At 44.4% G+C, this 24,144-nt stretch overlaps 2 protein-coding genes across 5 annotated transcripts in view; one reads left to right on the top strand and one right to left on the bottom strand.

Annotated features, from left to right (window-relative positions):
* The window catches only part of SLC25A26 (solute carrier family 25 member 26), a 142,476-nt gene extending 141,935 nt beyond the window's left edge, over positions 1–541 (top strand). The window contains exon 10 of the mRNA XM_058562576.1: positions 121–541. Within this exon, the coding sequence (XP_058418559.1) occupies positions 121–238 (118 nt within the window). The 3' untranslated portion in view covers positions 239–541. The remainder of the gene's footprint in view (positions 1–120) is intronic.
* A 556-nt stretch (positions 542–1,097) lies between these two features.
* LRIG1 (leucine rich repeats and immunoglobulin like domains 1) overlaps positions 1,098–24,144 on the bottom strand; it is a 114,394-nt gene continuing 91,347 nt past the window's right edge. For 2 of the 4 annotated variants that reach the window (XM_058562606.1, XM_058562614.1), the window contains 10 exons: positions 21,794–21,865; positions 20,911–20,982; positions 16,847–17,010; positions 8,389–8,709; positions 6,630–6,911; positions 5,621–6,040; positions 4,916–5,041; positions 4,128–4,274; positions 3,227–3,511; positions 1,100–3,120 (listed from right to left, as the gene is read on the bottom strand). In XM_058562606.1, coding sequence (XP_058418589.1) covers positions 2,861–3,120; positions 3,227–3,511; positions 4,128–4,274; positions 4,916–5,041; positions 5,621–6,040; positions 6,630–6,911; positions 8,389–8,709; positions 16,847–17,010; positions 20,911–20,982; positions 21,794–21,865 — 2,149 coding nt within the window. In that variant the 3' untranslated portion in view covers positions 1,100–2,860. Of the gene's footprint in view, positions 3,121–3,226; positions 3,512–4,127; positions 4,275–4,915; positions 5,042–5,620; positions 6,041–6,629; positions 6,912–8,388; positions 8,710–16,846; positions 17,011–20,910; positions 20,983–21,793; positions 21,866–24,144 lie in introns of all 4 variants that reach the window. The other 2 variants (XM_058562597.1, XM_058562588.1) reach the window with 2 other exon arrangements.

Consider the following 24,144-nt stretch of genomic DNA (forward strand, 5'->3'; position numbering starts at 1 on the left):
TGTTTTAAGTGCTCTGTGGGGTTTAATGAGCATGGTGTATTGAGTTGAGCAAGCTGTGGGCGTTGGAATTTAACCTTTTTTACACACAATTTTTAAAAATCTTCCTGTTTTCCCCCCTAGATTGTTTGCAGGTGTTTTCCCTCGAATGGCAGCAATCAGCCTGGGAGGTTTCATCTTTCTTGGTACGTATGACCAAACTCACAGCTTGCTGCTGGAGCTTGGCAGAGAGAGCCCCTGAATCAGAGACGGTGCTGCGTCCACTTCTGTCAAGAAAGGGTACTGCTGTGAGAACTGTCTCCCTTCCGGTGAGCAGCTGTTTGGCCATCTGAACAGCAAAACTCAGTGCTGAAATCCAATTTTGCTAAGATTATGACATTGAGAATGCGTCTCCCATGCTATAGGCTGCTGGAATGACGTTGTCAGCCTCTGCCAGAAGGTTAAGAAACAAAGAGAAAATGACGTCCACAGCAGTCCTTGGAACAGTTTTCTCTAGAACCCCTTAATAAATGAACCCCTTAATAAATGAGTTTGGTAACGCTGAGTCCAGGCCCTGCAGCGCTTTCATTTGATCTGTATGTGATCTTTCATTTCCTGCCACCTGATAGTGGATTTGGCAGAGGCAGAGATGGTTATAATTTTAAAAAAGAAGGGCTAGACTGGGTAAAGGAAGGAGACTTAGGGAAAAAGTTGTGGATGTGGGTTTCTCCCCTGGGTTAATTCCCACTGTGTAAGCTTATAGCGTTGTTTAAAGAGCATGAACTACAGGTGCACAGCAAGCATTCTTGCTGGGTAACCAGGCTGCTGGTCTTAATTACCCTCAGATTTCACCTATAGAAACACACACAATTGTATGATATTAATTATTTTACAGAGAAGTTATTTTACAGAGAAGTGTCCAGCGGCCCTTGTGGCGTGTGAAAGCAAGCAAGCAGTTGCAGCTCAAGTGACTAGGTGGGCCCAGCTGGCCTCGGGGCAAGAGGGCACAGTGGGTCCTCTGAGGAAGCCGAGCCCTATTCCACTTTTCTCCGTTTCAGACCAAAAGGAAGGGCCTGGGCTGGCTTTGGAAAAACTGTTGTTTCATCATTCCTAATCAGTAAGGTCTGTTGCCCGGCGTTTTAAGCTCAACAGTGCAAATAGAAGGGATGAAATGGGACGGTCACCATTTCAGTCAGACCTTGACAAACAAGTTCCAGGTGTTTGTTAGAAAAATTCAGAGAAAAATCTCAGGAATCTAGTGGTGTCATGTCTTCCCTGAAGCAACGGTATATATAATTCTGCTTTGCCTAAAATTTTTTTCCTTTATGGGGGGGAAAAGGTAATTAAAGGCAGAATGACTGCATTTGTAAGGGAATCGAATCTCTGGAATTAAATGGGACAAAGCAATGCTGGTTAATGTCGGTAGGAGAATGACCCCAGCCACACACTGAACATTTTATAAATGAACCTTTATTAAAGACACTTCAATGCCATTTGTTAGACACTGCAATATTTTACATGTTTTTCAATGTACATTGTACCAAAGTTTCTATAAATAAATAACTGTACATAAAAGTAAAGTAATACTTCCTCTTTCACATTGCCTCTCAGAAGCAGCAAATTCACATATTTTGTGGAAGTAATCAGTTAACTGTTGAGAACAAAATTGTAAATGTGCTTACCTTTCAGAACAGTGATGACATCTGACAGTAAAATTTAACATAGGTGACTATTTTGTCAATACTTACCTTCAGCTTTTTGGCTAAAGGAACTTGCTTTCTGAGATTTTTAAGGACCTTGTATGGTTCAATGTAATTTTTCCTGAAATACACATTGGCACTCACAAGATGGTTCGCTACAGGTCTCAAAAGTGCAAGTACACCCAGGTCAAGGGCTAAGTCTTGTACAGTCCAAGCCTGGGTCCCTCTGTGAGGGAAGGACATGGACAGGCCTGCTCTGGATCCTCAGTAGAGATAAGCTAGCCCTGAAAAGTAAGGACTCAATCCTTTTTCTCCCCCAAGGCCAATGTAATAATAATATGGGCAGAACTAAAACATCACTATTGAAAAATCCACAGGTACCAACACCAGCAGCCTCTATCTGATTAGAAAGCCTCACATGACAATCGAATGATACCAACATGACCACATTTGCTCTTATCACAGAAGGAAGAAAGACAGTGCTTAGTTGTTCGGACCAATTGCTTGTGGTGGATTAACAACTGGCATTCTGCTTGTTAAAGAACTTAAACCTGTGAGAAACAAGTCATTCACTGCAAAGATACATGACATCTGCACCTCTAGGCTCCACAGGGAGGTTGGTCGCAAGAGCATCCACACATGAGCCATACTGATGTGAAGTTACTTCCAATGCGAACGACATCTCTGATTGTAAAGATCCTAGGGGGTCTGTCCTAGGAAGTGCAGTACAAATCCAAGGACTTTCCATCCTTCCCACCCACCAAAAACTCCTGGCAACAAATGTGGTTTTCATCGTCTATAAATGCCATCCATGCATTAAGGCACCAGAACTATACCCCCCGTCCAAAATTAAACAGCAACCTGATATGAAAAATAATAATGTCAAAATTGTATGATTTTTTTTGTTAACCATGCACTAAAGATTAAAATAGCCTCTGTAAAAGATATATATATGCAATCTCTGAAAACTCTTATGTACAATGGTATCAAATACTTTTCTGCCTTTTGTACGCAATAGCCTCTTGCATTTCTGTGCTTCAGCTGTAAGTCCTTTAAACTACTGATACTCCACATGGAAGTTAAAACTATGTACAAATCAGTGACGCTTGAACCCAAGCTTCCTCACAGCCTCTCGTACCTCTCCTTCCTGTAGAGATTGACACAAGAGCTGAGGTAGACAAAGCCTAGATTTTCGGTGCAAACAGCAGTGGCACACTCCGTTTCCCAGGGAGCTGTCCTGTCAGTGGTGTGGACTCAGGACTGGAGTCACATGGTTTGGGGAAGTGTCCGTTGGAAAGAAGCAAGTGCTGGCCCTCACGGGGGACGTCAGGAAAGCCCAAGGAGGCTTCTGTGAGCTCAGGACTGCCTGGAGTTAATGTAGAGGAAGGCTGGAGGTCTATGGAGTCTGGCTCACACAACCTTGATAAAGTCCAAGTGGAGGCCCCTATGAGAAAGGAGAGGGCGCGTGAGACCCTCCAGCCTGGCTGTTTATGTGCTCCCTGCACCCCCACCCACTGCTGGTGATTCCTCAGAAGACAGTGACAAGTTACCTTTCCCATCTGGAGGTGCCACTGGCTTTTTCTTCAAGGATGTCAGCATTCTATCATGGTTACTGGGGTAGAGGGCCCCCCTGCAGTTGGTGTGAGACCCATCAACGGTCCCACTGTTCAGATGATGTGGAGAATGTTCTTGGTCATTCCGAGGGAGCTCCTGGCTGCCTAGTGTACCAGGCTGCATACTGTCTCTGGACACAGGCTGAGAATAGAAGGCTTGTTCCTTGGAGTAACTGTCTGTGTCAGTGTTGCAGTCACTGCATACAGCCAGGCCACTGCGCTCTGCGGGATAGAGCCAGAGACGGATTAGAACCATTGCCATCCCCGAATAAGAACAGGCTGCTTAACTCCACTGCTGTAAGGCCAGAGCTTTGCTTACATCAACTCTGTAAAAATTCCCCTCTCCTTTAGGTACGTTCACAGAACAAGGACTGGGCAAACACCAAGCCATTAATCAAGAATGGGTCTTCCCTGTTTAGACGTTTCAGATTAATTTCTTAATCAGAGAATGTAGCCATACTACTGTGATCACAGAAGAAAAATCCCATTCGATCCCACATGAGTGAGGTACCATGCAGCGTCAAGAGTCTTCTGAACAATTAGAAATTTAGCCTCAGAATAGCCCGATGAAGAGGCACTTTTGTTTGGGTTTTATTTAAGTTGCTTATAAATCTAGAAAATTCAGGCTCAGGCTCACCACACCACAGGTTTATTTAAGAGACACCCTATTCTGGAATTAAAAGAGAGCCAGGCCAGAGCTTCCTGTTTATAGATTGAATACCAAATTCTGAGACAGTCTTACACCGATAATATGTCTCCCTCTTTCATTTAATGAGTAGGTCAACCCAAATTTTGATTTCAAGAACAAAATGCTTCTCCTGATGAAAGCATCTCATACCCATCTTCTGTGGACCAGGGATCCCATCAGCTTTCTCCATCACTTTCCACAGCTCCTTATTAGATCCAACGCAGAGCTTTGGCTGCCTGCACGTAATGCCATGAGCGTCCACCTCTGGAAAGAGGCTTCCATCTCTCGGACAGATACCTGCAATAGATTCTCATACAGTTAGAAACGCTGGGCGTAGCATTTTCACAGTAAGCCTTATGAGAAGGGGCAAAGCTACTAGAACAGAGTCATTCTTGAAAATGTCCTTTACCATGGTGGATTATTGGGCTAACCAAGAGGTCCAGCAAGGAACGTTTTCTAGTACTGCCTTCCCCACAGGCAGGGCTTTCAGCATTTGGAGGCATTTTAAGGAACAGTTCTTTGTAAGGGTAAACTTGCCCCAAGCAAGTACTCAGTCTCCCCCACTGAAGTAGCTCACCCTTGGGAGAGCTTTCTAGTATGACAGACTGGAACACAGAGCAGACCTGGGCACTTCCCCTATTCAAGGAATGGATTGGTTTCACAACCTGTCATGTCCTCTGCAGCTCTTATTTTAGGCAATCCTACCTTTTCCCGACTAGGAGACAGGAAGCCCAGTACAGTGTGGGGGATGGGGATTGTAAAACCCTACAGAACTTGCACAGGCTAGGTCCAGAAACACCCAACTGAAGGCCTGAGTCATGCAGCCTTCTACTTTACCAAAACATCCTTGATGTAAGGCCATGCACCTGCCCTGGGACAGGGCTGGAGGCCACCTCCAGCTCATGGGGACACAGTCGCATCAGGCATTGAGGCCTTACCGTTGCTCTCAATGTGCCCATTGGCCTGATGGCCACCCTCAGTCCTGACCACAGTTTCCTGTCGGTCAGAAAGGGTCCCCTGAGAAGAAAGGTAGCTTGGAACATCCGGTGGCACGATGGTTTCATCTGCAAGGAGAGAGGACAGTCAAACACCAGGGGTCCCAATACTTTGTAGTGAAAAGAAATGCAGACATATGTTCATGTCAGGCCCAGACACAGCAGCTGTCAACCGTGCAGAGACTGTGTGGAGTCTGTGCACTGGAGAAGCCCAGAACCTGCTTAGTCTTACTTTACACCCAGGTATAAAAAGTGTGGCAATCAGCTGTCTGAGTCCTGAGTCCACAAAAGATAGAGAACAATAATGGGAAGGGAGACAGAACTAACCAAAGCATGGCACTGTCAGGTCATTGCAGCAGCAAATCCACCATGTGGCCACAAAGCGTGTGCCAAGGATGCCTCAGAAAACTGCAGAGTTCATAATTTACCTATATTTGAGAGTATTCCCATTTAACGGTCAATTCCTACAAGTTAAAATGCTGCCAGTGAGACTACAGCTTCAGGTATCCAGAATGACTCCATATTCCCAAAGAGTCTAGAGTTCTGAATATAATGAAATTCTTTAAAAAGCCTCTGGACCTGGTTTCCTTCACAAATGTCACTGCTTTTCTCCTCCCCTGCAAATAAACTCAACCAACAGTGGCTAACCTGTGTTAGTGACACTGTATTCCTCACTCTTCTTCCTGGTTTGGTAGATGATGCACACCCAGACCAGGGACGTCAGGACAATACTGCATACCACGGCGATGGTGAAGATGCCCACAGTGGTCCCGTCCTTCCTGCAGCCAGGGGTGGGCAAGATGCTCAGCTGGCTGTGAGCTCGCTCTGTGCCCAGGGCGTTGGACATCTCACAAGTGTATCGGCCTGCGTCCTCTGCCACCACGTTCTGAACAACAAGCAGCTGGTTGCCGGGGGTGAAGTGGTGCCGCTCCGTGAGACTCAGAGGGTGGTCGCCCTTGAGCCAGGTGATGCGGGGTGGAGGGCTCCCGGTCGCTTTGCACTGGAGAGCCACCGTTTCTCCCACAGACACCACACGGTCTTCCAAGGGCACCACCAAGGACGGGGTTTCTGCAAGAAATCAATAGAGATCTTACAGTTACTCTGTGGGCCTCAGTTGCTGTGGATCTCCCTTGTCTTCTGGACAAAGGACAAGCCAACACATCAATGAAATGCCTTATGGGATCTTTTATCAGAACGGCAAGCTTTTCAGAAGACCTAACACAATAACTAAATCATTACCATTCTGGGGGGTGGCTTCAACAAGGAGAAGGAACTAACCTCTGGCCACAGAAGCCCCTACTGTTCCCCAAGTATCCTGTGATGGGCCTATGTCTCCATTCTTCACCAAGACCATACGTGTCCTGCCCAAATCAGAGGGCAGTTCTTATCTCGAGTGTTTTATGCCTAAAGAAGTGTTTTATGCCTTTGAAGATACTTTTAATTCACTGGCTTTTGTTTTTTTTTAAAGAGATGGAACCACTTGTTCAAGAAAATCTTAGAAAGCAGCCCAAAATTGTAAACAAAGTAGAAACAGCTCATCACACTCACCCACCCTAGGATCCACAGAATAGCCTCTAGGTAAGTATATTACGTAATATCATACATAACACACACACACACATACACGTATATATACTCAGTGTATCAATAGTCGAACCTAGGACAGTCAGGGTGGCGTTAGCTGAAATGGAGCCGGCCAAGTTCTGGGCAGTACAGCTATAAACTCCCATGTCATCTATTTTCACATCAGTGATGAAAAATACATCGTCATCTGGCATGACATGCATGCGTCGCTCACGAGCAGCGGGGAAATCTGTGCCTCCATCCTTCTGCCAGGCAATCTGGGGGTTAGGGTGGCCGGTGGCAGCACATTCAAGACGGGCCATGGTGCCAGTTCGGATGGCAATGTCGTGGGGCATTTTGGTGAACGATGGTAACACTGCAAAATATATACACATAAGGTCGAGTTTTTGTAAAGCTAGATGCAAAGGCTAGGGAAATCCTCTGACCAACAGACCTCCCCCACCATGTCTAGCTGTCAGTTCACCACCCCATCACCCTTCGTGCCAGTGTCTGCCTAGAACCACTACTGCCACCTTTGAATCAGGAGCAGTAGGCTTCCGAGGGGCGCCGAGCTTCTCCTTGCCACAGGTGGAACATTTCCATCAGTCTCTCTTGTTCTGCAACCCAGGGCTGGCTATAACCCTCTCAAATAAAAGGGTTTTATGAAACATTTCCCCTACTAGCCCTCATATGGTAATCAGTCTATACAGGGATACCCCATAAATGGTAGGGCCTGGTGCTTGCCTGCCTTAATTAACCACCAGGTAGAGCATGGGAAACAAAAATATCTGCTCCAGCAAGATGCAGTTACAGAGGGAAGGACGACATTCCTCCACCCTGGGGAAAGCAATGGGATGGCTCTTCCCTCGTGAAGAAACCTGTTTTGGAGAGGTGGCATGGGGGTCACATTACTGTACACACACAAGCTGAAAGCATTCACCTAGCTTCTTTAATCCTGAATATTCCAGGGAATATTGGTAATACAGTGGTAAGCATTCAGCCACGTGTCAGGCATCATTAAAATTCCCATCAAGGTTACTTTGATGAAGAATCTAACAGTTCACTGAGTTTGTGAGAAACAGTGAGGACTCCTTCAGAATAAGCCAAGAAAACCAGCCAAAGTGTAGTAAAAAATGTGTTTTTCTGTGGTCTGCAGGGGCTTAAAGAGCACAGCTTTTCCAGCACTTCTTAATTTGAAGTTTAATAATCAGAAAAATCTTGTTAGGTTACTGGGGTGGGGTGGTTAACTACTCAAGCTATTTACCTCTCTCCTTCTAAATTCACTACAACAAATAGAAGGCCTGAAGAAAGCCACCTCAAAAGGCTCTCAAGCTTGTTACTGAGTAAAAGATCCTGTCAAACATCCCCAGGACCATTCTGCTATCAGGGCAGCACTCACACCAGCCTTGCACTCCACAGCCTCAGAGAGGCAGGCGCCTGGCTGCCCCATCGCTGACTGACCTGGCCCCAAGGCTGTGCCATCTACTCAGAGGGCAGCAGCTTCCTCTAGGATCAAGATATGCTTGGAATCTGGATACCAGGCATCTTGGTTTATGGAAGATAATAAATGGATAAAAATACAAGGCTTGGGCCCACAATTTCAGTTAACATAATAAGTAGATTAAAAAAATCACCAAAAACAAAGAATCCACTGAGAAGAACCCTTCCATCTACAAAACTTGCTCTGGGGCCAACCCAGGCAGTGGAAGATATAATAAGGTCCCAATGAAGCTTGTGTGTCTCCCGTCTCAATCATAAATAACTATGATTAGTCTACACAGATAACTGAGAATGATCATGAGTGTGGCTTCATAAGAATCTTACGCCAGAATAAACAGATAGCACTTCCATACCATTCACAGTGAGCCTGGCCTTGTGTGAGTAGGTGGAGCCGAAGTGGTTGGTGATGACACATTGGTAGCGGCCCTCGTGCCCGAAAGTGACATGGCGGAGGTGCAGGATAGTGGTGTACTCCATCACCTCCCCGTCCTGTGCACGGACGTGGGCGAAGTTCTCCATGTCAGCGTTGGCCAGGACCTCGTTGTCCTTCTTCCAGGCAAAGGTCATAGGGGAGCTGCTGCTGCTGGCAGCTGAGCACGTGAACCGGATGTCCTTGCCCACCACAGCTATGGTTGTCTCTGGCTGGGTGATGATCTGTGGCTTTGGTAAGTCATCTGGGGAGAAGAGAGCCAAATGTAAGTCACCCAGGCTTTTAGGACAGGGACCAGCTGCTGTTCAAGCTAACAAGAAATCGAGTCAGACACTGAGCAGGGACCAGATCTTTCAGGGTCCCTGTGCATCCTCAGCTCCACCAAATACTATAAGGGGACTCATACCATGGATATCCGGCCTTATCCAATTGTAAGTCCATGAGCACTGATCACACCTCTGATTACACTCCTTAATTACAGAGAAATCCACCAGTACTCAGCAGTTTCCATGAGAAGACTACAATGGGCTTTACTTGCTTACTTTAACACAAAACACACTTAAAAAGTCAGGAAGCACCAGTCATGACTGCCCAGACCTTACCCACAAACTTGACTTCAAAAGAAGTGGGGTGTGTAGCACTTCTGGAATGTCAGAATAAGGACTTCTGAAAATCTGCTCCTCCAGTAAAGCAATGAAAACACTAGCAAAAATGGTCCTAATCAACTTTTTCAGAATTCTGGAAAATAACCAAAGGCTACCACAACCCATGGAGTGTTGATTCAAGAAAATACCTGAATCTCAGGAAGAAAAGTGAGCTTTGTGGCATTTTAACTTACCCTAAGTCCCATCTCTCTCTCTCTTCCCAGCCCTAAGGTATCCTTGAAACCCAACAGCCTAGCAACCACTGAGGGGGCAAAATGGCTTTGGAGTTCCTCCAAAAGCCCCATCCTTAGGGCTTGCATTTATTTGACCTGATAGTTTGCTCAGCAAGGGAAGCCCTCTCCCCAGGGTGTTTGAAAACAATCAGCAGCCACTGCTGAGATAGTAATATCAGTTGGGGCCAACAAAAGGCTGACCAAAACACTAAAAAGAAAAATCAGGTGAATGAAATGTCAAAAGGGGGCTTTGAAAAGGTCCAGTATACTCCTGAGGATCTAGAAGGCCCACATGCATGTGCAGGGCATGTGCGTACCAGGAAAGACCTGAGAGGGTCCTAATTTCATACTTGTGACCCACTCAGATGGAGGATCAGTGCAAACAGGAAGTGATGGCACACCCCAAAGACACAACAGAGACACTGGGCAAAGGATGGGAGACTTACTGGTTGAAGTGATTTAGGGCCTCTCTGTCCAGTCATTAGCTAACCACTAAGCTAACCAGGGAGGGAGTTCAGTGGTTGCATAGAACAGACTTAACAACTTTGTCCAGGGAAGTCACTAAACAAACAAACTGAACAAATAGAACAACAAACCCTGGGGTAAGACAGAGGGAGAATCTGATTTCTAGAGTAGCCATATTATTTTATTTTAAATGTTCAGTTTTCAACAAAAGCTACAAAACATGCAAAGAAAAAGGAAAAAAGCACCGAATAGAAACTGTCCTTGAGGAAGCCCAAATCTTGGACTTACTATTACTAAACACTTTAAATTGGCCTGATAAATATGTTCAAAGAACTAAAGGAAACCATGTTTGAGAAAATTAAAGGAAAGTATGTGAATACTTTCTTACCAAATAATAGCAATAAGGAGACAGAAATTGTAACAATGAACCACACAAATTTTGAAGTTTAAAAGTATAATAACTGAAATGAAAATTTACTAGAGGGGCTCAATAGCTAAACTGAACTGCCAGAAGAAAGAGTTAGTAAACTTGAAACAGGTCAATTGATATTATCCAGTCTAAGAAACATAAAGAAAAAAAAATGAAGAAAAATGAACAGAGCCATAGAGACCCATGGGGTAACATCAAGCATAACAACATGCAAATAATGGGAGTCCAAGAAGGATAAGAAAAAGGAACAGAAAGAGCATTTGAAGAAATAATGACCCCAAACTCCCCAAATTTGGTGAAAAAGATGCATCTACAAATCCAAGAAGCTCAATGAACTCCAAACAGAATAAACTCAAAAGAGCCACACCTAGGTGCATCATAGCCAAGCTGTCAAGGAAGCCAAAGTCGATGAATCTTGAAAGCAGCAAGAGAGCAGCAACTCATCACATACAAGGTATCTCAATAACAGTAACAGCTGTTTTTTCATCAGAAACCATGGAGGTCAGAAGGCAGTAGGAAGACATATTCAAAGTACTGAAAGAAAGAGACTGTCAACTAAGAATTCTATACCCAGCAAAAACTATCCTTTCAAAAATGAAGGAGAGGGGCCAGCCCCATAGCTTGGCGGTTAAGTGCACGTGCTCTGCTACTGGCCGCCCGGGTTCAGATCCCGGGCGCGCACCGACGCACCGCTTCTCTGGCCATGCTGAGGCCCTGTCCCACATACAGCAACTAGAAGGATGTGCAACTATGACGTACAACTATCTACTGGGGGGCTTTGGGGGAAAAAAAGGAGGAGGATTAGCATGGATGTTAGCTTAGGGCTGATCTTCCTCACAGGAAAAAAAAGGAGAAGTTAAAACATGCTCAGATTTAAAAACAAAAACAAAAAACCTGAGGCAATTAATTGCTACTAGACTTGCTTTACAAGAAATAGTAAAGGGAATCCTTCAGGCTACAAAAAAGGACATCATAACTCAAATCCACGCAAAGAAATAAAAAATACCATTAAAGGTAACTACATAGGTAAGTATGTAAACAGTATAAATATATTTTTGTTTGTAATTCTCTTCTACTATTTGATTTAAAAGGCAACTACATAAAGCAATAATTACAAAACTGTGTTGCTAGGCTTATGATGTATAAAGACGTAATTTGTATGGCAATAATAACACAAAAGAGAGAACAGAACTTAACAAAAGCAAAATTTTGCATACTATTGAAGTTAATTTCATTATTAATCTGAACTAGATTGTTTTAAGATGTTAATTATAATCCCCATGGCAACCACTAAGAAAATAACTACAAAAAATAGTAAAAGAAACAAGGGAATTAAAATGCTATACTAGAAGATATCGATTTAATATAAAACTAGTCAGTAATGGAGAAATACAGGAACAAAGATAAAACATAGGATATCAGTAATTACATTAAACATAAATGAATTAAACACTCCAATCAAAAGGCAAGGATTACCACAATGGATAAAAAACCATGACTCAGCTATATGCTGTCTGCAAGAGACACACTTTAGATTCAAAGTCACAAATAGGCAGTCACCAACAGTATTAAGTCTCTACTAATATCAGACAAAATAGACTTTAAGACAGAAGTTGCTACTAAATATAAAGAATAACGTTTTATAATGTTAAACAGTCAATTCATCAGGAAGACATAAAAATTATAAACATGTATGCACTTAACAGAGCTCCACAAAGCAAGAAGCAAAAACTGACAGACTTAAAGGGAGAAATAGAAAATGCAATAATAATCATTTGTAGCATTCAGTACTCCACTTTCAATAATGGATAGAACAGCTAAGCAGAAGATCAACAAGGAATCAGAAGACTTGAACAATACTATAAACCAAACAGACCTAACACATATCTATGGAACATTCCCCCCAACAACAACAGAATAAACATTCTTTTGAAGCGCACATGGATCATTCTCAGGATAGACGATATGTTAGGCCACAAAACAAATCTCAAATTTAAAAAGGACAGAAGTCAAACAAAGTATGTTCAGTGACAATGGAATGATGCTGGAAACCAACAGCAAAAGGAATATTGGGAAACTAATTTGTGGAAATTAAATACTGCACTTCTATAAGTCAAAAAAGAAATTACAAGGAAAATTAGAAAATACTTTGAGATGAATGAAAATGAAAACACAATGTACTTAAACCTAAAAGCTGCAGCTAAAACAGTGCTTATAGAGAGATTTATAGCCATAAATGCCTATAGGTCATTATTAAAGAAGATCTCAAATTAGTAATCCCACCTTCCTCTTCAAGAAATTAGAAGAACAAGCTATACCCAAAGCAAACAGCAGGAAGGAAATAATAAAGATTAGAGCAAAAATAAATGAAAGAAAATAGAAAAATAGCGAAAATCAATAAAAAACAAATGTTGGTTCTTGGAAAATATCAACAAAATTGAAAAACCTGTAGTTAAGACTTGGGCAGGGGGATAGAAGCAGAGAGAAGACGACTCAAAATACTAAAATGTGGAATGAAAGAAGAGACATTACTACCAACTTTACAGCAATAAACAGGAATACAAGGGAACACTATGAATAACTGTATGCCCACAAATTATATAACCTGTCTGAAATGCACAAATTCTGAGGAAAACAAACTACCAAAACTGACTCAAGAAGAAATAGACAATCTGAATAGATGCAACAAGTAAAGAGACTGAATTAATAACTTAAAAACTTCCCCCCAAAAAAGCCTAGGCCAAATTGGCCACTACAGGTGAATTCTACCAAACATTTAAAGAAGAATTATCACTAATTCTTCACAAACTTTTCCAAAAGAATAGATGAGGGAACATTTCCCAACTCCATTCTATGAGGCAAGTATTACCTGATAACAAACCAAAAAACATTACAAAAAAAGAAAACTACAGACCTCTATAAGTATAGATGCAAAAATCCTCAACAAATATACTAGCAAACTGAATCCCACAACATATAAAAAGGAATATACAGCATGAGCAAGTTGGATTTATCCCAGGAATGCCAGGTTGGTTTAACTTCCCAAAATCAGTATATTATACCATATCAATAAAATAAAGGAAAAAACCCCACATGATCACCTAACAGATACAGAGAAAACATTTGATGAAATCCAACACCCTTTCAGGATAAAAACATTCAGCAAATTAGAAATAGAACGGAAACTTCTCAACTTGATAAAGGTCATCTATGAAAAAACCCACAGCTAACATCATACTTAATGGTGAGAGACTGAATGTTTTCCCCCTAAAATCAGGAAAAAGACGCGGATTTCTGCCCTCACCACTTCTTTTCAACATTGTACTGGAGGTTCTAGCCTGCAGTACATATTCCCTAATAGGGAATTAGGCAAGAAAAATAAAAGCATCCAGATCGGAAAGGAAGAAGTAAAACTACCTTTTTACAAATGACATGATAACCATATATAAAGAAAATCCTGAGGAATTCACTGAAAAAGTATTAGAACTAATCAACAGTTTCAACATAGTTGCAGGATACAAAATCAACATATAAAATTCAACTGTATTTCTGTACACTTGCAATGAAAATTTTTAAATGAAAATAAGAACACCATTTAAAATAGCACCAAAAAGAGTAAAAAAATATAATAAATTTAATAAAAACAGTGTAAGATATGTGCACTAAAAACTACAAAACATCATTGAAAGAAATTAAAGAAGAGCTATAAAAAATAGACAATGTTCCATGTTCATGGATTGGGAGGACTTAAGATAGCAATACTCCCCAAATTCATCTAGAGTTGAATGCAATCCCTATTTCAAAATCCCAGTTGTCTTTATTGCAGAGATTGACAAGCTGATCCAAAAGTGTATAGGGAAAGGCAAAGGGAACCATAATAGTCACAACACTCTTCAAAAAGAAGAACAAAATTGGAAAACTATGTAAGAGCTAAAGTCCAAAACTCTTAGTAGAAAACATAGCTGTAAATTTTTGTGACCTTGTCTCAAGCATTAGTTTCTTAGATATGACATCCAAAGTACAAATGATGGGGGGGCCAGCCCAGTGGCATAGAAGTTTGTGCGCACCACTTCGGCAGCCCAGGGTTCACAGGTTTGGATCCCGGGTGCAGACCTACATACTGCTCATCAAGCCATACTGTGGTGGCGTCCCACATACAAAATAGAGAAAGATTGGCACAGATGTTAGCTCAGGGCTAACCAATGGTGAGCTCAGCTCACCAAAAAAAAAGTACAAATGATAAAAGAAAAAATAGAGAAATTGGACTTATCAAAATGTAAAATTTTTGTGCTTCAACTGTCAAAAAAATGAAAACACAACACAGTTTGAATTTTATGGTATATACATTATTTTTCTCTTTTTCAAAACAGCTTTATTGAAATACAATTCACCTACAATACAATTCACCTATTTAAACTGTACAATTCCATGGTTTTTAGTATATTCACAAACACGTACAACCATTATCAATCAATTTCTAAAATATTTTCATCACCTCAAAAAGAAACCCCATTCCTTTTAGCTGTCATCCCTTTTCCCTCCACCCCTCCCCAGCCCTAAGCAACCACTTATCTACTTTCCACATAGGTTTCCCTATTCTGGACATTTCATGTGAATGGAATCATATAATATATGGTCTTTTGTGACCGACTTCTTTCACTTAGCCTAATATTTCAAGGTTCATCTATGTTGTATGACTGATTCCTTTTTATGGCCTAACAACGTTTCACTGTTACGGCTATACCACATTTTGTTATCCATTCATCACTTGATGGGCATTTGGGTTATTTCTACTTTTTAGTTATGATGAGTAATGATGCTATGAATATTCATGTATAGGTTTTTATGTGGACATATATTTTCATTTCCCTTGGGTATATACCTACCAGTGGAACTGCTGGGTCATATCATAAGTCTATGTTTAATTGTCTGAGAGACTTCCAGACTGTTTTCCAAAGCAGCTACACCACTCTACATTCCCACCAGCAGTGTCGGGGAGTTCAGATTTCTCCCCATCATCACCAACACTTGTTACCTGAAGTTTGATTCTAGCTATCCTTTAGTGGGTGTGAAGGGGTTTATTTCACAAGTTTATAAAATGAGTGGGAGACTCCCACAGAGCTTGAACCTTTGAACCTTTGATCTTCTGCCAAGTGTTTTCATGATTTCTATTAACACTTGATGATTGTTTTAGTGGGGAGCCTGAGCTAAAATGTGGAGGTGGGGGTAAGAGATGTGAAATAAACAATTGCTGCAATCCAGAATGAGCCAGGGCCCAAGCCAGAGGCTGGGTGCATGTCAGAAGTCCTGCCTTGGCTCATCCAAAGGAAAAGATTTTATGCCCTATGGCAGGAAGGAGGGAGCAAGGGGCAGAAAACAATTTCAGAGAGCTCTGTAAACAATTTAATGGTCAAGGAGCAGGTACTTGATGAACAATGGATTGCACAGCCATTCTGTCTGGGGGAATGGCAGCTATATGCACCCTTATGTTCTACACAGAAGTTCCCATAAGATTGATCAGTAGGAAGAGCTCATTTGGGAGGGCAGCTACCATATTAATAGTGTTTTTAAGGCTTCTTGCTGGACTGGATCGGGAGAAAGGTAGGCAAGCTTGCTGTCAGTAGTGGTGGTGGGTGGATGTGTGGAAGGAGGGTACTTGTATCTTGACTTCAGCAGGCACACTGGCTATTGCTATGCCCAAAAAGTAGGACAGAGAAGTGGACGACAGAGGCCCCCGTACCCCTAGGGGAGCTCCTGGTTAGGCTCATCACAGCAGGGATCCCAAGGCTCAGGGCAGACGGGGTGGACGAAAGGCAAGAGGGACTCACACCTGCACAGCAGTTCCAGTCAGGCCTGGAAATCCCACCCTCACTCCTGCTTAGAGCATAAGCCAGGAACAACTCAAAACCCATCGCATTCTTTGACCACATCTTACTGACCATGAGGCTGCATGATTCCTATCTAAGCGTGTCCGTGTGCGTGTCTGTGTGTGCGCGTGTGCCTGTGTTCAGCTGTTCAGTATTTTCTGTGCTCTTTGCACCCAAACTTGGATCTCAACCATCCCCGGTCAAAAAGATGGCAAGAGCTACGGTCCAACAATCAGAAGGAAATAAGAATTTAAAGCTACAAGTGCAGATTTCAGTGGTTTGGAAACAGCAAGAGTGCAAGTCAACATCAAGGAATTATTTTTACTACAGCAACTGTTCTCCTGAGACTTGTTCTTCCTGTATTTAACCTTTCATTCTTGGGGTTGGAAAGAAACACACATTAAAACCCCAGCCTCATACACTGAGTAAATTTACAGCTAAACCCAGGCACCAGAGCCCTCTTGAAACACCACAATGATATTCCTGAAACTGATTATTCTGATTTGTAAGTGAACCAACTTGTGCTCCCTTCTGATTAAATGCATGTACTCTGAGAACCACATAATGAGACGACTGTACAGTAAATACTATGTGTGGTTTCAGTGGGAAATAAATTGCATCCAGCAGCTGATTGGTAACCATGGGTTGGGGTTTAACTCGGATCGCAGGAATCACTCCCATAATGAAGAGTTCCCCATGGCCTCTTTGCCCTTCATGAAAAAAAATCACAAGACAGCCTTACCACACACGAAACTCTCTGGCGGTACAGAGAAAATGCTCTGGCCCTTCAGTGACTCGGGGTGGGCACAGGTGGCTGTCACAAAGGTCTGCAGCATCCTGCTCAGTACCCACGGGGGCAGCCACTTCAGCTGGCAGTCGCACAGGAAGCTATCACTGCTGATGTGGCTGAAAGAAAAACAAAAGGAACGTTTGAGGAGGTGTGACCACAAAGAAGGGATATTCCCTCAGAATACAGAGCCATCAGTCACCTCCACTCAGCTTCTAGTGTTCATACCAGCAAGCTGCAATGGGAAATGATTTTTCTCACAGTTCCTCTCCAATGACCCAGAGTAGTACATATAGTTTACCTGGAGATTCTGATAAAACGCAGCTTCTAGCTTAGTAGGTTAGGGGTGGAACTGAAGAGTCTGCATTTCTGACAAGCTCTCAGGTGATGTTGACATCACTGGTCTAAGGACCACACCTGGAGTAGCAACAACATGGAGTTCACACATGTTCTCAGACGGACACTGCTCTCATGTGACCCGGGGACGCCAGTTGAGCTCTTCTGGCCTCTGACCATCCACCAGAGATGAGTAGCACTGTCCCCTTCTGCTTTTTCCCAGTCTCCTGGTAAGCTACTTGGAGCTTCCAAACTCAGTCTGAGACTTTGATCTAAATTCTGAAACAAGTTCTGGGAAGGGCTCTTTTTTTCTCTATGGCAGTTATTTTTTTTTTTTTTATTTGGCAAAGCTGCATGTTTTCTTACTTCCAAATGTTAGACTGGCCAACATGCTTCCCTCTTGTTTGTGTATTTATCTCTACACCAGCGCTGTTCAGGAGGCCAGCAGAATTCAGCCCGCTCCCTAAATAGTGCGTGTTAGTTAATTGCCACTGCCCAGGGAGCATGAGAATGCACAACTTTGGTTTTGTGAGGCTCCAATCAAAACAGAGAATATTTTCTTTTTCATTTCTCAGCAACTGAGGATCTGCTTTTTAAACAGAAATCAGATTCGCCATCTCAGCGGACATTCCTTCCTCAGGAGTCACTCGAAGATAAGTTAACCGAAGACTTTAGCTGCCCTGTTCCTGGAAGACCTCAAGGCCATGAACCAAAGAATGGAGGCCAGCCCTCAACAAGGATGAAGACCGAAAAACACATGAGCTTCCCTGTAATAAACTATCTATGGTACATGGTGACAAAAAGGGGGCGGCAACTATGCTTAGAAATTCCAAAAATGTCAGGTGTGCCAGTATTATAGCAATAGCCCCCTTCTCCAAGCACCATTTTCTTCAGACATCAACCAACCAACCAAAGGGATGGGTTTTTCGTTTTCTTCTATTTCACTCTGGCCTTCTAATGAGCAGAGAAACTGTCAACCTAGTCAACAGCAAGGAAGAATGAAATTGAAGCCAGAGAACCCTAAATGGCTGACTGAATTAAGTGAAATCTACTCCTCCCTACTGTTCCTCATTGTTCCCCAATTAGTCAGTCATATTAACTTATTAAAATCGTTTTGGGAGGTGCTTTCTCAAAGACTGAAATAATTGTCTCAAAGCCATTATAAATGGGATGCTTGTCCGTATTGGACCTTCCAGTCAGCATTCGGTTTTGTATTTTCATCTGATGGGCAGGTAGCTCTGTGCTTAGAGGTATCCAGAGGGCTGTTTTGACGAGGAGTTATTGTAGGTGGCAAAGGGCTCTCATGGCTAACCATGAGAAAATGGCCAATTCCTGCTCAGCATATGGGAAGCTTCCCCAGGCGGGCTGTTTCTGGTGGTTGGATAGGCTGCCACCAGGCGCTGGAAAACTCATCAGCCTAGGTGAAGAGTGGAAAGAACTCCCCCACTGTCAGAAGCACCTACAGCTTCCCTCAAGGGGGTATTGGCATGACTGCCCCTTTCTGTGTAGTCAGCAGAAAAGCCTGGGTACTGCACATGCAGGTCTAGAGGAAGATACTGGGCCATCACTGTGAGACTTTAGGCACTTATGTGGGTAAGAGTGACATATCTTATTTGAGCCACAGGAACAAACGGGGGAAAACAAATTTGACATTTATCCTTGATCAGAAATGTGTGTGGAAAGAGTTAAGCCTCATACCACACATTCAGTGTATTCGTTGGGCCTGCCTCACTTGAGAATCTCCTACCTCCTCCACCAAACAGAGGAGGCTAGACCTCAGAAGACAGTGGGTACTCGAGGTGGAGAGAAGGCTTTCCTAAAGGATGAGCTAGACCAACAGGACAGATGGAGAGGAAATGGAGCCCGACAGTGAGGACACTGACCCACTGACCTCCCCTCCACACACACACACGTTACTTTCAAGACAAAGCCTAGGCTGAAAGACTGGACAGGGGGATTGCCAGCAACTCCAAGGCTCTACAGATTCCCGCTACTCTTCCCTCACCAATTAAAAGTGCAGCCTTGTCAACTGCTAACAGGCATGGCCTTCCACGGCTCCTGCCTCTAGCCGTCGCAACGCTCTGCTGGCTTACATCGTGCATTTTCATGATTCCAACTCAAAGTGTGTTTCTAATCATCACTTGTGGAAATTTACCCAGAGGATGACTAAGTGCACAGTACAACCTGCCTTGATCCGATGGGGAAAGAAAAAGACCAAGTGGAATTAACCGTTTCTCCCATCAGACGACTGGGCCCAGGGCCAGCCACAGCTGGGTACATGCAGCGACTGATGGGAAACCCAGGCAGGGGGCCAAGGCTGAGCCTCCAGAACCAGGCAGAAGCATTTTGGGGAGGTCCAGGCACCTGGAAGGGTCCAGTTAGCCCCAACTAGAAAACTGTCTCAGAAACCTGAATTTTTAGAAGGAAGATTGCCTCTCCCTATCCTTCGCTCTTTCTTTGAAAATACCCTCTTCCCATTTAATCAGATCTCTTTTTACTTCCAACCTTATATTTGAAGTTTCAAAAGCAGAAACGTTGAAAGAAATGCACAGTGAACACTCATGTACTCACCACTTCTAAGAAAGAGCATCTACTTGACAGACTTGAATCTCACAGAAAAGTAAATGTCGTGAGGCAAGTGCCCAGACCGCTTCTCCTCCCTCACTGACCCAGAGGAGAGCCACTGGGGGCCTGCTTCCTGCTCTGGTGGGAAGGGGACTGCCCCTCTCTATTTCCCCATTCCCACCCTCACCCGACTCCATCTAGGGTCCACCAGGAGTGGCCTCAGGAATGAGGATGAGGTCAGGGTGCGGCCATCCTTTGGCATCTGCCATTTTGCCAGCACTTGTAAGAAACAAAAGCCACACCTTTAGGGAACTCATATTATGGCTGGGACTTATTGGCTGCAGAATCGGATCAACGTATAGGAAGAAAAGAAACTTGGGTGTTGCTACCTGAATCCCTAGACTAGCTCCTCCGCCACAAACTAGGACACAGGTAAGCTCTTCTAACCCTTGTCACCCAAGGGCCCACGGTGAAAGTCTACAGTGGCAGCAGCGCCACCTCTGAACTGCTACGGGGGTCTTGGAAACAGATGTGGGCTGGACACAGCTTCATTATCCCGTGGTTACCTCTGACCATCCCATGGACCTCTCTACCCTGCTCACAGACTACGAAGCTTTTTAAAGAAGCCCCTCTCCATATAGGCCCTCATTTTAAGCAAATCCAAAAGCTGAAAACTTGTCCTTGACATAATTAAAGGGATGATTATCCATTTTATGGAAGACAGCTTACTTCATATCATCTAGAACAACGGTTAGTAGACTACAGTCTGCAGGCCACTGCCTGTTTTTGTAAATAAGAATTTACTGGCACACAGCCACACTCGTTCCTTTATGTATTATTTATGGCTGCTTTCTGTTACAAGCGAGTTGAGTTGTCATGACAGAGACATTACGGCCTACCAAGTTGAAAATATTTATTATGTGGCCATTTAAGAAAAAGTGTGCTGACCCTTGATCCTGAATAAGCCCCCACAGGGCATTTGTTTTAAAAGACAACTTACACACAACTAAAAGCAATCATAGCTATTACATAAAGTGAAGCATAATGCAATTAAGGCGTTTCTTACTCTGAAATTCTCTACTCATGTTAATCAGGGCCACAGAATCCCAGGTACTTACAGCTCTTTAAGATTCTTCATCTTCACAAAGGCATCGAACTGGACAGATCTGATTGCGTTCTCTCCAAGGTTCCTGCAAAAGAACATTCTTTACTTATGCAAAGAAACTGCAGGTACCCAACTCAGCCACGTGTTTGAGCCTGGAGGTTCAGGGATTTTTCAGGACAGCCCTCATTTTGCCAATGAACCACAGGTACTAGCCAGACCCCCCTGTCCTGTCCTAATTCCACTGTGAGTGGCTATCATTTCACATCTGTTGACACAAGCACGTGGAATAACTTTGGAACCAAAGCCAGCCCTAAGGGCAGCATCAAAGCTAAGTCGAAGCTCGCTCAGCAAAAGTCAGGTAAACCTTTCCCTGAGAATCAAGGTCAAACTTGATTCAAAGACCAAATAAACTAGGAACCAAGTACTAGAGGAATGCACCCCCGATGGCTCCATCCTCTTCCTCCCAGGCTCTCAGAGGCGACCACAGCAGGAGGAAACCTCCCAGCTAAGCCCAGCATGGCCTCAACACTGTTAAGGTTGAGGTATCAGCCTGGGTCAGGATTAAGCACCTTCGTGGAAGTGACGAGGAGACCAGGGGCCTATGAATGAGCCGGTGCAGTAGCGAGGCAGGGCAGGAGGAGGGAGGAGGGTATTTATCCAAATACCAATTGCATTAACTGGGAGCTCACCAACCGGCCATATGTTCTGTAACTGTTCCTGGCATGGGCAGAATAAAGGCCAAAGTTGAAGCTGACTTATAATGAGAAGGAAGCAGCTGGCGTTTCCAAATAGGCTGTTTCTCGGTTTACAAAGATGCGATTAAATTGCTAGCAGACTTCCCCGGCAGCCGCATTTGGCAGGCCTGCGGGTCAGGGAAGGTCTGGCAAGATACTCACAGGTGCTCCAGGCCTTCCAGCCCCGAGAATGCTCTCTTAGCCACGGACTTGATCTTGTTTCCAAACAGAGTTCTGCAGTTTCCAAACATCCAGAAACAGGAGGGAAAAAAACCCAAAAAAAACAGGAGCAGGGGGAGAGACAAGGGAGGGTTGGGAGAAAGAGAACACACAATTAGGGTGGTGCTATCTGATAAGTCTGTCCGGTGACAGGCAGGGGGAAATCCGACCTGTGCTGAGATTACGGGTCTGTAGTATGCAGGCCTTCCCTCTTCTGAAATGAAATACTTTTATCTTTATTAGAAGTTAACAGTGATGACAGGCTGGAATTGCATGCGCCATCTCACCTAAAAAGGCCCCTTGCAACGTTAAGTGGAAACCACCTTGTCTCGCAGGGGCTGTCTCTCTCCAAGGACCACCCAAGGGTTGCGGGGTGAAGTTTAGTGATGGCCTCATGGGAGAGAGGACTGATCAGTGTTTCAGGGAGAGGGAGGAGTCAGAGAAGGCAACGAAAACCCTGGAACTAAAAACTACCACCCACTTCTGGAAACTGCATTCTGGGGATAAAGGTTCCCAAAGGGGGCAAGAAGAGGGCAGGAAAACAGGCGTCCATCGAGATGGCTCCCCAGCTCTTTGCACCTGAGGCGCACCCTGGCACAAGGATGCAGCCACAGTGCGCTGCACCCCCGCCCACGAGAAGGCTCCTCGGCCTGCAGGGCATGCCACAGTGCTTTGGCCTCTTAAGCAAGAGCCCAGGTTTTAAATGATGCCAATGGGGCCGAAGTTCATTAAGTCCCAGACAGACAGGTCTTCAAAGGTCAACCTCCAAGGCTGTCTAATGCTTGTACCCCTGGTCTGCCTACTCATGAGAAGGGGCTCCTGCTTCCAGGCAACTGCAATCACAACCTTAGCAGTAACTGTTAAGAGTTTTCTCAGCAACCAAAATCTGGCCCCCTGCAATACACATGGGAGAAGGGAATGCGTCTTCCGTGGTCTGTGTAATCCACAGGAAAGTCTGTGGGGGAGGACACCTAGAGCGTGCTAGACATTGGGAATGGAAAGAATCAAGATTCCAGTTTTCCCTCCTCATTATCAGATACTCTGATGAGAGCCCACCAAGGCAGTTCCTCTAACTCTTGTTGGCACAGGAAGCTGCCTGCCAGCAAACACCCATGGGGTAACGCTGACAGACATGTGGGCTCTTCAATTTAGTCCACCCAGGATCATCTATAGGGTTTGTTAAGAACGTGGGCTGCTGGGAGCCAATTCCTGGGAAGTCTCAGAATCGCCAGGTCTGGGTTACCAGGGCAGAAAGCCTTTGGAGAAAGCCAGTCTGCTTCTACCTCTCTCCAGGAGGGGGAATTCCTTGTCTAGGATCCCACCGAGAATCAGGGGAAAGCTCTCCACTACAGGCCAGCTCTACTTCAGACCTGCGTTAAGATCAGGACCCACAAGGGAAAACAGGAAGCAGCAGCCCCTTGCTGACAGGAGGCAGGAAAGGAAATGCGAGCCTTGAAGAAAATCAAAGATGGCAGGGCAGCCTGGGCATCACTCGCCACATGGGCCCTGAGCTTCCACCTAATTGCAAAGCACTCTTGGGGCCACCGAGGCAAGTCCCAGGAGGGGGCCTTCAGGAAGACAGGATCACCACGGAACAGACCAGCCAGCACCAGGAGCCACAGAGCAGGCGCCTTCTCAACCTGCTCCCCGGGCACCGCAAGCCCGAGAGGACACTTTTGGGGGCAACCACACCACAGAGGCTTCCTGGTCCCCCCACTTCATCAGGAACAGACCCCCACCCCTCTCAGGCCCTCATTTCAGCACAGTACCTCTGAGTTCAGCCTTCAGACAAAGCCAGCTCTGTCTCCTGCCCCCGGAGGGGGAAGAGGCACAAAGGCCAAAGACCTCTTTGCTGTCTCTCTCTTGGGGGCAGTCTGCAGGGATGAGAAAACGATCTCATCCTGAAAGAGTTTCCACAACTCTCTCAATCTGAAGCTTTTATTCTAAAACAAGTAAACCAAACACATGGAAACCTGGTGGCCACGTGGACTTGGGCTCCCTCCCACAGACAAGCCGAGCACATAACAGCACGTGGGGCTCTGAGGCCCAAGCAGTCCTCAGAGTGCCGCCAGCTTCCCACTCAGATGCCCCAGGCCGAGTCACCGCGGGCTCCAGGTCCGAGTAAAACGTATTGAACTGTTTAGTGAAATCACCCATAAATGAGATCCAGGAAAAAGCTGTGCTTTACTTCGTCCATGAAATATTAGTCACATTGACCTCTTTTACAATGAGGGCAGGCTGTTATTTCTAATGGTGACAATAGCAATAAAACAAATTCTCAAATTCTCAATTAT

Source organism: Diceros bicornis, chromosome 2, assembly GCF_020826845.1.
Source record: "Diceros bicornis minor isolate mBicDic1 chromosome 2, mDicBic1.mat.cur, whole genome shotgun sequence".
Lineage (NCBI taxonomy): Eukaryota > Metazoa > Chordata > Mammalia > Perissodactyla > Rhinocerotidae > Diceros > Diceros bicornis.